At 37.2% G+C, this 15,401-nt stretch overlaps 1 protein-coding gene across 1 annotated transcript in view; it reads right to left on the bottom strand.

Annotated features, from left to right (window-relative positions):
- Positions 1–15,401, bottom strand: part of LOC139125044 (isoamyl acetate-hydrolyzing esterase 1 homolog) — a 54,225-nt gene that overhangs the window by 12,413 nt on the left and 26,411 nt on the right. Inside the window, exon 2 of the mRNA XM_070691155.1 lies at positions 4,604–4,656. Coding sequence (XP_070547256.1) covers positions 4,604–4,656 — 53 coding nt within the window. The remainder of the gene's footprint in view (positions 1–4,603; positions 4,657–15,401) is intronic.

The following is a 15,401-nucleotide window of genomic DNA, read 5'->3' as shown; positions in this document are numbered from 1 at the left end:
AAAAAGAAAAGTTCATGCAGAAACGGTAACATATATTGTCAGCAATGTAGTGTTAATTTTGACTTTACATCAAAATATGCCTTTGCTGGATACCAAATATATAGGGCGAAATATTAAAATCAGCCATGTTCAGCAAAATCCACACAACAGCATTGATCCTTTCTAATTTGATTTGATTTGCTTATGTTATCCTTGTATGACAGTCAGTACAATATGGAACTTGAACACAACACAGTGAATAAGTATGCTGTAAATGAAATGGTGTGGCTGCATCCACATGCAGCAATAGGAGTGTCTTTGTCTCTCACCCCTCATTTCCAACCTCTCCCATCCCTGAACAAATAGTTTGGTCTTATATTTATAATGTTAATAATTTCTGTATTTGTTAAACTGTGCGCATCTCAAAAATTTTGATCATAAACATTTCATTTTTTATAGCTGACCAGTCAGTTAACCTGTTTATTTTGAATATTTGCGCATTTTCCTCAGTTTTTGACATTTTCAGAATACCTTCTTATTCAATTTGTCATTTTCTAAAAGTTAAAATGCTCCTTTGTGTGGTCAAGCTTTCCACAAGCATCAAATGTGGTACTTCATATAGGAAGGTCTGCCTCTAGAGGGCGGGCATCATGAACAGTGTTTGTTAGTTACTATATTTCCTCCACATAAATTTCTGATTGTACTGTAAACATTGAACATGGCCGATGTCCGATTTTCCTGTCTAAAACTTTCACTCATTTTCGTTCATATGACTCTGAAACTCCAGGAAACGATTGGGAAGAAAGAGTTATCTTGAAATATTGAGATACTCGCCGATATTTTGCAAAATTAAATGAGAAAAAATCCAAGGAAAATGCCGACTGGCTAACATCTGCAGATTATGCAACAGGCCCATATCACGTGGGGATATCCACGCAACTCAGTACCAAACACTAGCGCACACAGAGTGAGCAAACACAAAGTGAGTACCCCTAACGTCAGCTCAGTAGTCTGTAATAGATTGTAGTCAACTAAGAAACCTTGGAGAAAGGCTTAACACTGTGGCTATGCCGCTAAGTCCCATTTGATTTTTGTCACAGCTCAAAATCGTCTCCTACACCTCAACCTGAACCATGAACACCCCCACCAGTTTATGATATGACCCATCACAATGGCATGACGTCAACGGATCTTGACAGACGGAAGTATTGACAGACGGAAGTAGTTGACACCAGCATACTGGTTTTCAACTCTAATACCTTCTCTGTCTATAAATAGACACGAGAAGGTAAAAATTAATTTTTTCAATTTCAAATATCAACAAATTTGAGGTAAGTTGCTTCTCTAACCAGAATTTTTAGGGTTACCCCTGACTTTTACCTTGATTTTGAGAGAAACTGATCAAAGGTTCTAGTTTTTCACTGTCAATCACACACTCAATTAACACTTTCACCACGGGAGGGCGCATTTTGTGCCAACGGCCAGACTCTGGGAGGCGCGTAAACGCGCCAAGAACGTACGCGTTTATTTGCGTTCGATATATGTTGGCTTTGTCTGATCTACATCATGTTTGTTGACCATTTCCTCAAGCCTGGCGCATTATACGAGGTAGAGGTCAAACCTAAATGAGCATGCGCGCCAAATTTGTAAACAAATGCCACCATACTCAGTCATTTCTACGCCGTGATTTGTAAGGATCGAGTGATCAGTTGTTGTTTTTCTGTCAGAGGGTATTTAAAAATACCACAGTTTAACACCGACCAAGCCCTTGACCATGTTTTTGTAGACAGTGATGGTGGAATTGTCACTGATCGTGAAACTGAACTCGACAGAGATAGTGGAAGTCAAATTTCAAATTACATTGTTTAATACCAATATGTTCCCAAACCAGTTGAGTAAAGACAGAGATTGCAAAGCAAGACTGGAAGATAGGCCAGCTGAGCATGCTGAGAGAAAAGTGCGACAAAGGGTCGATGACCAACGTCGCAGACGTTGATGGGGTATCCTGTGGATGTAGTATGACATCAATATATCAATGACAATTACACATTGGACTAGCTGTGTATGTGTATATAAGCTTATATAACGTATAATATAGCTCTCTTTTGAATGTCAGATGATACCTGTTGTTCGAAGATGAACTTGTAATAAATATTTATATTAACCTCATTTATGTGGAATATGTTTTAGAGTATGTGTTCCCCCTACTGAATTTGAGTTAAGTAGTAATTTTTAAAGTGTTACGCTGAAAAAAATACATTTATATATTGAAATAACAAAAAATGCAACATTTTTTTGAATTTTTTTGTAAAATCCAATATGGCCGCCATGATCACGTGACCTTCTAGGTGTGTCACATGACCTTTTGTTAATTTTTATGATGCTCTGTCATATTGCAATACTCACTGAAAAAATTGTCCCGAATACTCTTATAATTACAAAGATACAGCTCACGGATGTAAATCAATATTTATAAGGCCATATATCCATAGAAAACCACGCACAGGAATGCATGTATAAAAATTAATTACGCAGTGAAACTTAAAGTGTTAATCCTAAAAAGGTGTGATCTGCAAGTGCAGTGGTGGAATATACAAGGCAAAATACCACATCCTCATTGGTGATACAGCAAACATAAAACATGTACTGTATACACACCAGTTGTTTTTTCAGAAAACCCACTATGAAGAATGTACTGACAGATTTTATGGCAAGATGCTTTCACCCAGTAAGTCTAAGGCAGCCAACAAAGATGTTAGAGAACTGTTATTTAAAGCATGTCTAAAAACACAGTATTTTTTTCCGTAGTCAGTGGAGGGAAGAGTGCAAGACAGCAATACTGGTATTTCAACATTAAGGTAGTATGTGCTTCCAAAGTGAAACACTTAAACTTTCGCTCAAACGTTCCTCACTCCACTGAAACCTTAAACCATTCTCTTACCAAATCAAGAATGAAAAGCAGTGGTCACTCTGCAAAGTTTGGTACTAGAGAAACAGATTACCGAACATTTTCTGATACATTTATTTGAAATTCACAAAGGTTTCCATCCCTACGCTAACTCAATGGGAAAAAATATAATTTTTGATTTTCGAAAAGAACTAAGTACGCCATGGGAAATTTTTTTCCTATTCCTAGAGCTTCAAAATGAGCCCCAACAATTGGCAGATCAGAAAAGAATTGCAAAAATTTGAGAGTCGAAAAATCTGTCCCCAAGGCAAATAGAAAGTTCATCCATGCTCAGGAGGCATCTTAAGGGGCCCAACAGAATGGCAGAGAGTAAAATCTTGCATTAACAAAGAGTTGCTGATGCCAAAGGCAAAATTATAAAGGAGAGAGAGGGCACAGGGGAACTTTAGTATTAGGAAACGGTTGGTAGGGTTTAAATTGAGTCAAGTGATGAAAACTGATATACTGAAGGAGAATTTTCAAATAGTGTTGATCACGATTTCAGGTTTGTTACTAAATATAGCTGTACGTGTGACTTCAGACACGCTGTCTAAAATTCTGACAAATTTTTTTGTTGCATGCGCAGCTGTTGTTGCAGCTTGTAGTCTGAGTCATAAATTCATACGAAATAGTATGACTTTCACAAGACATTGCAACATTAGCAACTTTTATTTTCGTCATTTATACAGAAAAAGCAGACAAATATAATTTATTTATGCATATTTATGAGAGAAAAATGACTTCGTTTGCGATCAGCGCTATTAAAGTGGAGGGAATGTTGCTAACACTTTCACTCTCTCCTGAAAATGTAAATTTTGTTTGAAATATCTTAATCTTGAATGGAATATTATCTCTATTAAATAAAAGAAGCCTTGGAAAATAAAGGTTTTGACGAAGTCTTTTCTGTTCCTCTGTTATACTGGTAGTATGCAAAACTTTTATTATTAAACAGTTATAAATAACCACCTGTATGTGTGAAGCTTCTGTAGGATTTTTCACTTTTTCAAATTGTTGTTATTACATCATCCACCTAAATTTTACAAGTAATCTTCTTATTTACTGTAGAGTTAGAGTTGGAGTCGCCTGTGTTCTAAGTTTTATTTTTCAAACTTCTATTCACCTGTATACTTAGTACCGGTACATGCATTTATTAGAGTTGAACAGTTGATTAGTTAATTGTAACCACAATTAGCCTCTCACTTTGACAACCTTTGTATTTACATTTATTTCACATGTACTGCAATATTATAAAGTTGAAATTCAACTGAATAAAAATATATCAGATTTTTTAATGCAGAATTGATGATCAAATTGATGATAACAATGATATTTATATAAATTATCCTGAAAGAAGAGCAGATATCCTCATGGTCTTTACGGTACAGGACAACCGGCGCTTTCAATGGCATTTTACATTTCCACTTCTGAATTAGCTCTATGGTATACGGTACATCATCCAAACAATAACTTCAAAGTGTAATCAGGTATGTTTTATCACCGCTCTTTACAAAAAGTCCATTCAACTCTGTGAGGGAAATGTCAACGGTATTATTCTACTTGTTGTGCACGGCAGAGTCATAAATAACTCCATGTTCATAAAAGTAGACATGAAACTCTCAATGGTCTAATCCTTGCAGTACAATGGGTAATTTATTGCACTGTGAAGGGCAAACTTACCTCTGCAGCTTGTTTTGAAGTATGGCACCCCACTGACCATCGTCAAAAGAACGCTGTGATGACAAAAAAAGAAATAGCGTTTTTACCTTTCTTTCTACAAAGAACGCACAACACAATATGCATTTAGATGTTATCAACTAAGCAATAAACCACATCCAGCGATGGTATACCACGAGATTTTGATTAGTTCACGACATATACCAGTCTTTTTGAGTGATAGCAAGTGCATATATGGAGGGAACTGGTCAACATCTCATGGTACCCATTCCTGAGGTACAGTAGTTCATAGCAATTACCGGCATATCATAATATTCAATTCAAATCCTGGTGTGAAATGTCGAAAAGGGAATATTTCTCTAGCTGAGAGCTTGTCTGTTCCAACCATGCTATGTTGCGAATATAGCATGGTTATTTTCTTGTACTAGCCAACCAGATCACAGTATTTGCACCATCAATGTACTGGTATGACATAAAATAAAACATAGGTATCAGTTATCAGGAGAATTATGGTCATGCTAAAGATAGCAAATATTGAATTTAAAGGGACAGTAGCTGTAGCTGTAACTTTTGAGGTTTTCTTTTTGCTATTTTTTTTGTACGTCAATTCAAGACCCAAACACATGATGAGGAGCTCACTATGTACTTTGTAAAAACAGCGTCTATAGATGTGGAATGCACTGCTATCGTTTACACTTAAGTTCTGGTCAAGATCAAAATTCTTTCGTTAACAATAACAATATTATAATGGCAGTACCAGTAGGTACATCAGCATGGCAGCATTTTTACTACTAGTATGACCTTTGTACATAAATCCTCGGTAACAGTCCCAAATGATGTCATATAATGATTACCAAATTGTTGGGTTTGTTAATACCTATTATCTATTAGCTTGCACAGCGGTCACAAGCAGTTTGCAAATATGCATGTATAATAGCGATATACAACATGCAAAAAATCTCGACACTCATAGTAGCGATTGCTATTCCATGTTTGTGAGTTTTTTACCGAAAGTTACCATCTAGCAACAATTTTTTTTTTATTTTGATCAAGATTTCCAAAGGATCAAGTTATCAAGTTACTAAAATCGCTTTAGAATTTGAAAATAAATTGAAATGTTTCAAAATATTTTCGATTGGACTGAAATATGTCGGGACCATCACGACTTGTGTCACCGGTCTAACACCGGTCATGAAGCTATCCAGGTGCTGCAAGCTGCCATACACGCACAAGCAGAAGTCTGTCGCTCACATAAACTTGTTTCTTGTCTTATGGGGCACTTCGCTTTGCTTCCGTGTGTGTAGCTAGCAAGGCCATTAACACCTGTGACACAAAAACGTATCCCTAAAAGTATTTTTGTTACACAAAACAACTTCTTTGAACGGTTAATCAATAGTGCAGTGAATCAAATTTTCAATCAAAAATAATATTTTCAATCTTACCCTGTGCATGCTAATGGGTTCAGCCCTAGTGTGATATTTAGACTGTTAATAATTAATATGAAGTACATGTATATGATATCTAGAAATGATCCATCTCATTAATAGCCACTATTAAAAGTAAAACAGCAGTACTGGTAGCTTTTCATAATATTTTCATTATTTTAGTGCTATACAACAAAATGCATTTTCTTAATCTCATCCCTTGAAGTATGTTGACAGAATAAATATTATCCTTACAACAATTGATGTACCTAATGTACCATAGTATGCCTTTGTTATTGTAGATAAATGAATTCTACTGGTTGTATGCAGCATCAACTCATTTGTCCATGATAACAAAGATACCAACACACTTAAGCTACATTGACAAGTTGAATAACCCAGGTATTTTACCATGCCATTGGGAGTAGAACAAAAGGTGCATATTCACAGACTGACCAAACGTATATCATGATGGAAATACGTCAAAATTACAACTACCGGTAATGGACCTTTAATGTGAAACTGCATGAATGTGGTCGTGTGAATTCTAACGACTGCAGCACTGCATGTGCTGATGGGACATAATTATTGCAGTACTCAGGTAATGTGAAAATGAATGCATCACCCATCCCCCTCTATTTCCATGTATACCGGTACATCTGCTCAACCTGTTAAAAAACACTTGAGACATTGACTGCGGTAAGTCCAGTGATGGAAGGGTTAGAACAAGGTAAAGTTTTAATGTCTTTCATAGTTCTGATAAATTTCATCCATAAACTGTCAACTGATGAGTAATGTTTTATGCTAGTATTTTGATAATGTCACTGAGAGACTAAGTACCATCTGAGTACTGGGCAGGACCATAAATGTGCATGATTCATGTTAAAGCTCTATGATGAAATTAAAAAACTATAATATCTCTACCGGTATGACAGTTGTAATTCATAAATCCACAAACCATCTGTTAATAAGTCGCATCTTTTGAAGGGTTTATCATGGTCACTGTACAACTCATTAGCAATCCTGACTCATCAACTTAGCTGGACCTGTAATTGCTCTTTACAACAAAAGATCGATTGCCCTGCAGATTACCGGTATACAAAATATCCATCAAATTACAAACAGCACAGGGTGATTAGATTAGATTTGAACAGCTTGCAGTCAATTGCATACATATGGCATAGTGGAATCTGGTTCATTTGTGACTAGCCTTGTCAAATTCACCAGCAGAAGGGTGCTAAAGGCTTTCTGCACACTAAATGATGGCATAATATGTTACTTCCAATACTAAATGTGATTACATTAGGAAATGCTGGAAAATCCATCACATTTGTTGCCTTTTCCCTCTGACTCTACAAAATTGTGAAATCACATAAATAACATTTCACATAATTGTCAAAGGCAGTTTGCAGCATAATGGCCAAACAGTGTGCCTTTAGAGCCCATATTAACATGCCTCCAACATAGGGTTGTTTTCTTTGACACACGCAAACTTGCACCCATTTATTTGATATTTGGCAAACTTAAGGAAAGGTTAAGAAAGTGCTTAACTGACCGAAAGAGTTGAGAAAACTTACAAGATAGATGGCACACATTTGAAAAATGTCTTTCAATATACACTGACTGAACAGGACCACTGCAACATCTACTGGTACAGCCCTGTGAAGCATAACGTGAACAGAATATGTTTGACGTTTCATCCATTTGAAATGCATTACCCCATGTCACTCAAATACTGATCCCACCGAAATCTTGTATAATGAACAATAACAAAGAACTGCTGATAATAACCAATCACTACAAGGTTGCTAGACTTGGTTCACTTTGGGGATTTTATAAAATGAAGTCATCTTTTTATGCACTTGGGTTACTTTTTACATGAAATGCTTTGATCTGGATGATGTAATACCGGTATACCGGTATATACCGGTACGATCTGATCATCATATGCCGCCTTAACCAAGTGATATAAATGTACCGGTACTGAGTCTAGACATATGCAAGGTGAACATGGTTGGTTAATTTCAGCTAGAATATGCAATAACTCCACTACATCGCCATGACTCTTGTTACTACATGGCATTTACAAAACAGTTGCAATAATTTTACTGCACAGCATTCACAGATTAAATTTTATTCCAAGGATCGAATTGCACACTAAGCCTACCCATGGTTGAAGTCAGTGACTGATTTACAGCATGGCAGGATACTTGGTATCATTTACCACTACACCAAGAGATGTGACAGCAACTGAATAAGCTTCTGCTACAAACAGACTATGTTTGTCCAAAGTGCCCTCAGCAGCAGCAAATATCGCACATGCGATGCTACATTAACTTAGTAACAAATGATAGATAATGGACAGGCTCCAATTCATTAACTTTTCAGAATGATGTAAGTCACAGGACAGGATCACTAAAAAATAATAACTGACTGATTTACTAACCACAGATTCCATTGTCGTCATTTAGTCATTGAAACAAATTGACTTCATTGAAGAAGCCATCACATTAAGCATGACATGTGTGAAAACTTCACCAGTACAAAAGCTGGTCTACCGGTACATAATGATTATCACCTTGACAACCACTGTTGATGATATCCTATTTAATCAGTGAAAACCTGAACACATAGACTATCTTCCCAATTTCTCAGCACTCAGGGTATAGTAATTCAATATGGCGCTGAAATTTCCAGCATTCAAGGTAATCACAGGGTTAAAGGGCAGATTACCTATCAGCTTTACCTAAATGCAAATTGATTAACTTGTTAGATTTCTATGGAAAACACAGGACTAACACCATGTATAAATACTCAAATACCAACATGTACAGTACCATGCAAGAACCAGGGATTGAGGACTGCCCCTTTAACTTTTAAGGCGTCACCTTGTCCTATTGTGTATTGTATGCACCGGTCATTGTTTATCCTGTACGGTACAAAGGTAGCAAGCTGTATGAGTAACGTCATCAAAAATTGATAAGTGTGAAGAGGATCTCAATTTGCATAAAACATGGTAAAAATTTAAACAGGGCAGTTTCATGCCAGAGCTCTCTGCTGATGTGCAGCGTGCTCAGAAGATTATATTTAATTGGTCAATTGTCACTATTTTTTGCTTCAGCAACTTCGGGAGTGTATTTGTATTATTCAATTATAATGGTCAGATTCAGCCAACCAATTGGATAACTGCTTCTGAGACACTGCACATTAGCCCCTTGAGTTATTTTTTTCAATGGGAAAGCCCCTTCAAAAATGTACCGTACTATCAAAGTGAAATAAAAAAGTACCTGGTAATATTTTCATGAGTACAATACCAATACATTTACTTGTTCTACGGTATAATGCATAACCTCACATTTCTCTATGTCTTGGACTAACATGAATTATCCAGTTTCCATGTATTGAACAAAGGTTGTTCAAACTGGCGGAAAGCATTTGTACAGTCATTGGATAGCTGAATTTATTCGAACCAAAGGCTGAGCCCAGCTCAGGTTTTGTTTATCCTGCACAAAGGTAACAAGCGGTACAGCAGGAGGTAACTTCATCAAGATTTCTAAGGTCTGCCTGGATACTAATGATACAATTTTCACAGAACTGAGGTAATCGGATTTCTATGTACATCATAAAAGGTTTACACATAAATAAAATAATTCCCATTCACTAAATAAAAAGATTATCCGTATATTTTTAAGAAGTCTCAACATTTGATTGTCAGTGAATGTCAACTACCGTGAAGAATTTCCAAACTGTTTAGTTTATTAGTGTTACTGTTAACACAATTACCTTATATATGATATACTGGTAGCTGATATCCAATGGGGATATTTATATCCGCTATTAATTTACAGATTTGCAACTTTTAAATTTGTACAAACTAAACTTGATTACTTTCTTCCAGTTTTCTTCTTCTCTTTGTCCATCTTTCATACCTGATTTTCTATTAGTAAAGAACAGCATGGCATACGAGGTGATTATTTTATAATTGAAGGCAAAACAAAACATCCAAACAAAAAAATACTTGCAATAAAACCTTATGAAGACTAGTGATGGTGAGAATTACTGTAATGTACCATTTCATTTATCACAGTCACATCTCCCTGGCAGCAGCTCAGGAAATGATAATACATGACCAAAAGTCGATGGCGACAGCGGAATAGACATCATTTTACATCAAGCAAATACATAATTGTTACACAATGGCCTTTTGTACCCTAAAACAGCGATTTATCATTCCAACTGGAGATCTACGTGGGATGTGACCTTCACCTGCGGACAGAAGATTTACAGTCATGTCTACACTGGGTATTTGAAATATGGGAGTCATGTACCCATTCCACTGAGTATCACTTGGGAATAAAATGTTTGCTTGTTTTGGACTTTAGAACTTTTTGATCTAAAGCACTGTTTTGGCAAAATGTACCAGCATCAGTATTCTGTACTTAGCTACCAGTATACCAGTCAAATTGGTTTTACAACAAATTTCTTTTGAATATGGCTGTTTGCAGCTGTAGGTTTGTTACTAAGTACCATACAGTATAGCAGCATGCACACATCGTTAGACACTGCAACTAGAAAGTTGGACAAATTTTGTCAGTGTTGTTAATGCAGGGAGGGGGACTGTTGTAAGAGCATCAGTGTTTTTTCTAAGGTTCTGGAATGTTAGTAAATGATTTGGGAACCCCGGTAACATTTCTGCTGTCCCTAAATCTGATTGCATACCGAGGGGAACCCCAGTAAAATGGGAACCCCGGTAACATGTACCGGGTACTGCCCTCAACAAAAACACTGAGCATGTACAATAGCTTGGGATATTTATGTCTAAATGTGCATCATACCACTGACAGATGCCTATTGTATTTTTTGTTGTTCTTGCATGCATTATTTTCAAAAACGTAATATAAATCTGTTGACAGATGTTAATTTATGAATGTTAACTAGATAACAGTTAAGTCATTTGCAAATACCAGTATGTAAGCTTTTTCGTGACGAAAGTAAGTAAATTCAAATCTTTTCTTTTTCGAGGCATCATTCCTGTTTTTTACAGTAAGGGTAAAGATAAGTACAAAACTTAGTATAATCTCGTTGGCTGCCCTTCAAAACAAAATTTTGTTCAGAAGACTTGGAGAACTGGAGAACTTTGGAAGCACCATCTATATACCAGTATGTGCACATTCTATAGACCATAAATAAGGATGACAATCATTTCTGATTCAAGACAAGTGATAGCAGAGAAAAGTTTCAATTTTTCTGTGAGAAAAAGGATCATGTATGTAATCATAAATCATATCATACCAGTATATTGATGGCAATACAGTGATCTGATTGGTTGAGACACGAAAAGAACTGTGGCATATTGGCGTGTACCACGGCTGGCATACGCGCGAGCTCTTAGCTTGAGCAAAAAATTCCGTTTTTAACATTCCCCGCCAGAATTTCAATATACTGTTACGATATGATAGCAATAAATCACACCCAGCGATGGTATACCACGAGATTTTGACCAGTTCACGTACTCCATATACCGGTATGTATGAGCGATAGCGAGTGCATATATGGAGTGAACTGGTCAAAATCTCGTGGTATACCATCACTTGGTGTGCTTTATTGCTTAAATACACAATGACTGGCCATATTCAGGTATACAGTGTATGTTTGTTTTCTCTCTGGCTTTGAGTCACCGAAAACACTCTGCTTCCTTCAGTGAACAGCCTCTTGGAAACACCTATTTTCGGGCTGACTCACATATCCTTGGGGAAACAATGTATGCTGTTACCCTTATGGCCAGTCAATATGTGTACGATGTCTACCTTCTGGCCGTTAATTTGCTGTCGTGCAAGCCATCAAACTTCTACGAAGCAATCACTTACATTCAAAACTTGTTTCATCGTGATTGCAGTCTGTGCAGCTCAAAGTGAGTTAATGAGCACTTGAGCGATGGATGCCTTGTTTAAGAGGCATTAAAGTTGTCGTGGGCAGACTAATGCCTCTTTTAAAAAGTCTACAACATCATACCCATCAAAGGTAATTACTACAGGCAAGGATTGCAGCAACGCGGTGAAAATGACAATTTTTCACTTCTTCCAGACAATTTTATGGCTTTGTTTGTCATCGTGTGTGCACTTGTTTTGCTCTCTACTGGGACGTACCATCAATCAAGACGTGTATTTGCCATCCATTAAGAGGCCAGTTACACCACAAAATCTGATACACTGTTTAATACTCTTTACGAGGTTTCACTCGCTGTCCCTTGTGACTCGGTTAAATTGTTCCGCTGGTAATCATTATAATTATCTCTTTGCATTATCAAGAAAAAAACACTCTATCGATACTTTTAAAACATAAAGTTTGTATTCCAAAGAGACAGATCTGTACTCTGGACTCTTATTTACTGCGCATACCAACAAAAACACAGGATGAGGCCAAGAAAAATTATAAGTTTGTTTCTCATCCACAACATTATTTCAAAAGTGATGCAGTGATGCAGGTTTTTTTTACTCTCAATTTATTCTTCAATCAACAAGAATCCGGAATAAACATGAAAATAGCATAGGGATGCACGCAGAGATAAATGCACAGCAGTATTGTATGGCAACTCATTTACCAGTATATCCATACCTCAGGTCATGTGATATACCGGTAGTTGCTAAATGATGATAATCTGACACTTATGCAAAGTGACTATTGCTTTGAAAGAGCCAGTTAATGCTAACTTTTGGTGATTTTTTTATTATTTTTGTTTTGAATGTCCACCATAATTTCTTCTTTTAGTTTTACTCCCCAAAGCATGGTGATATACCCGTATACCATATTCAGCTTGTCAACTCAGCCTGTACATGTGTAGACTGCATTGCTATTGTTGACTAGTGAATTCTGGTCTGGACTAGAGTACAAATGTAAACAATAACAGTGCATTATACATATATCGGTAGACACTACCGCTATGTTGGCAAGCTTAATAGATGGTGTTTCAACATTCTTTCTGGAGGTCAGTGAGAACTTGCAAATGATTTATCAATAAAAACAATGACAAAATCATCAAAAGTTAGCATTACTGGCCCTTTAATTTTGAGAAGGTATTTTATAGAATAGATAAGCAACCAAAATAGTGAATTTCTGCCTGGCTCTTTCATTATCGGTACAACCCTATACTACGGTATATTGTACCCGGTAGTAAGATCCAGCTGTGGCTGTGATTAGTATCTGGGATGTACCATTAGAAGTAAGGCAGGGAGATGAGATTGAAGAATTTAATGGGTAATTCTCAGCTAACACGTCATCGCTGATGACACAGTCCCCGCTGGATTATGGTGTTTGAATTACAGTGATTGAATTACATGCTTGGTAGCTTCATTACAGGGGAGAGGGGTGAATTTGTATGTTGGGAAATCACATAATAGTGGTCTGTGGGGGATCAAGTGCACTTGGGAGAGTAAAGTTATGGCTGTTGGTGTTTTCCATGGCAAGATCAATAGTTACATTAATTTTTGTATACTGCAGCAGCCATATTGGATTGCATCACACAATTAATTGACATGCACATGCAGTGTTTGAAACTCATGCAAAATCGCTACTGGCCAAGCGGGCCAGTAACTTATAAAATTCACTGGCCCGAAAGGAAATCAACTGGTCCTGGGCATAATAAGGAATTTTTACTTGAAGGGAAATACAGGGGCCCTGCTGTAGGTGGCTCAATATTCAAATACCTGTACATCTTTCTCGCTACTGATATTCACCCGCGAGGCGAGGTTCATCAAAACAATGCTGCCATTTTGACTAAACGAAATCTCGAACCTACCCCAACGTGACCCCAACGCGTAACAAATGGAAGATGTTGAGTAGCGCCATCAATCTCGCAAGTCGCGAGAAATGCGTAGCTGTAAAGGCTTTCGCTAAGTAATTTCACCGTTCGATCTTTTGAGATTTTACCTGCCAATTTTTTCCTAAATTTTGCGGTTTGATTACTTGAGAATTTAACAGAATAGGGTAAGAGTATTAAAAATTGCTGACCCCTTCTTTATTTAGAGCAGGACACTCGGGTCTGCTTCTTTCACAACTTACTGGCCCGGCATGAAAACAGCTGGTCTGGGGCTAGCGGGTTAGCGTGAATTTCGAACGCTGTTCACATGCACACTACAATACAATACAATGTCTGTGTGCCAAGTTTGAACGAAATCTGTTCAGGGATAGTTGAGTTACGGTTCAAAAACATGAAAAAATTGCAACAAAATGGCCGCCTGGCGGCTCAGGGGTGACAGAGAAACAGCTGCTGAAGGGTGACAGAGAACGGACGGAAGGACATACGGGACCCAATCTATAAGTCCCCGCCGGACAGTGTCCGCGGGGACTAATAAATCGCAGAATGTAAGCATGGAGGTACCGTGCTGACGGACAAAAATTTCAAAGTTCTGTGCTCTGCAGATCTTGTGTGATATACTGCAATGAAAGTGTACAGCTGCACAGCACAAGCACCTTATGTAAGGTAATACATGTATGTCAGAGAATGTTTTAGCACAAAGGGGCAAGATAGCATGACACAACTGACAGTCTCTATCATACTTTATGCATCGTCATGAAAGTGCAAAAAACTCTTCTCTGTTTCTTCATTTACCAAGAAATGCAAAAGCTTTGTCATTTTTTTTTTTGCATCATTAGGGGCTGTGTTATAATGAATGGCGGATAACCCAATCCAACAAAAGGGTTCTTTTTCATCAGTAAAGATTGATGACTGCGGAAGCGGATGGAACGCAAACTATGGCAACTGAAAAGGTGTTTCCTCTGATGAAGAAAAATGTGCATCAAGGTTTTCTCTTTCTGAAATTGAATCCTGCCGGTTATTTGTATGAATGCAATATAAACTGACTTGGCAATTTCCTAGCGGTGAGTGTGGTCTCTGTTGTACCATATATATCACCCTTGTCATTAGAATCTCACTCAATTTCACTACCTGGAATGGCCTGGCTCACAAACAAGAGCTACGAGGCCTCAGAAAATTGGGAAAGACTTTCCGCTTTAACCGGTAGCTGTAAGAATTTATGATTTCTTTACTATTTTTTGTTTTTCAATATCAAGTTGTTTCTTGTTCAACTCCCTAAAGCATATTGAGATACACGGCTTTTCGACTCAGCTTGTACATGTGTACACTGCATAATTGTTAACCAGTGGTCCAGATTTCAATTATAAACAATAACTGCATTTCACACGACATATAAAAGCTGTGTTGACAAGCTAAACAGTAAGTGTTTCAACATGCTTTTGGGAGAAGAAAAAGAAACTGTAGTTGACGCTAAAAACAAAACTTGTGAAAAATTCATCATACACAAGCTACTGGTCCAATTGCTAAAACAATGGTTGCATTACATGATACTATCCAATTCTAC

Source organism: Ptychodera flava (genome assembly GCF_041260155.1).
Source record: "Ptychodera flava strain L36383 chromosome 23 unlocalized genomic scaffold, AS_Pfla_20210202 Scaffold_24__1_contigs__length_23054250_pilon, whole genome shotgun sequence".
In the NCBI taxonomy this organism is placed as follows: Eukaryota; Metazoa; Hemichordata; class Enteropneusta; family Ptychoderidae; genus Ptychodera; species Ptychodera flava.
The sequence above is the reverse complement of the archived record's forward strand: the minus strand, read 5'-3'. Positions and strand labels throughout refer to the sequence as shown.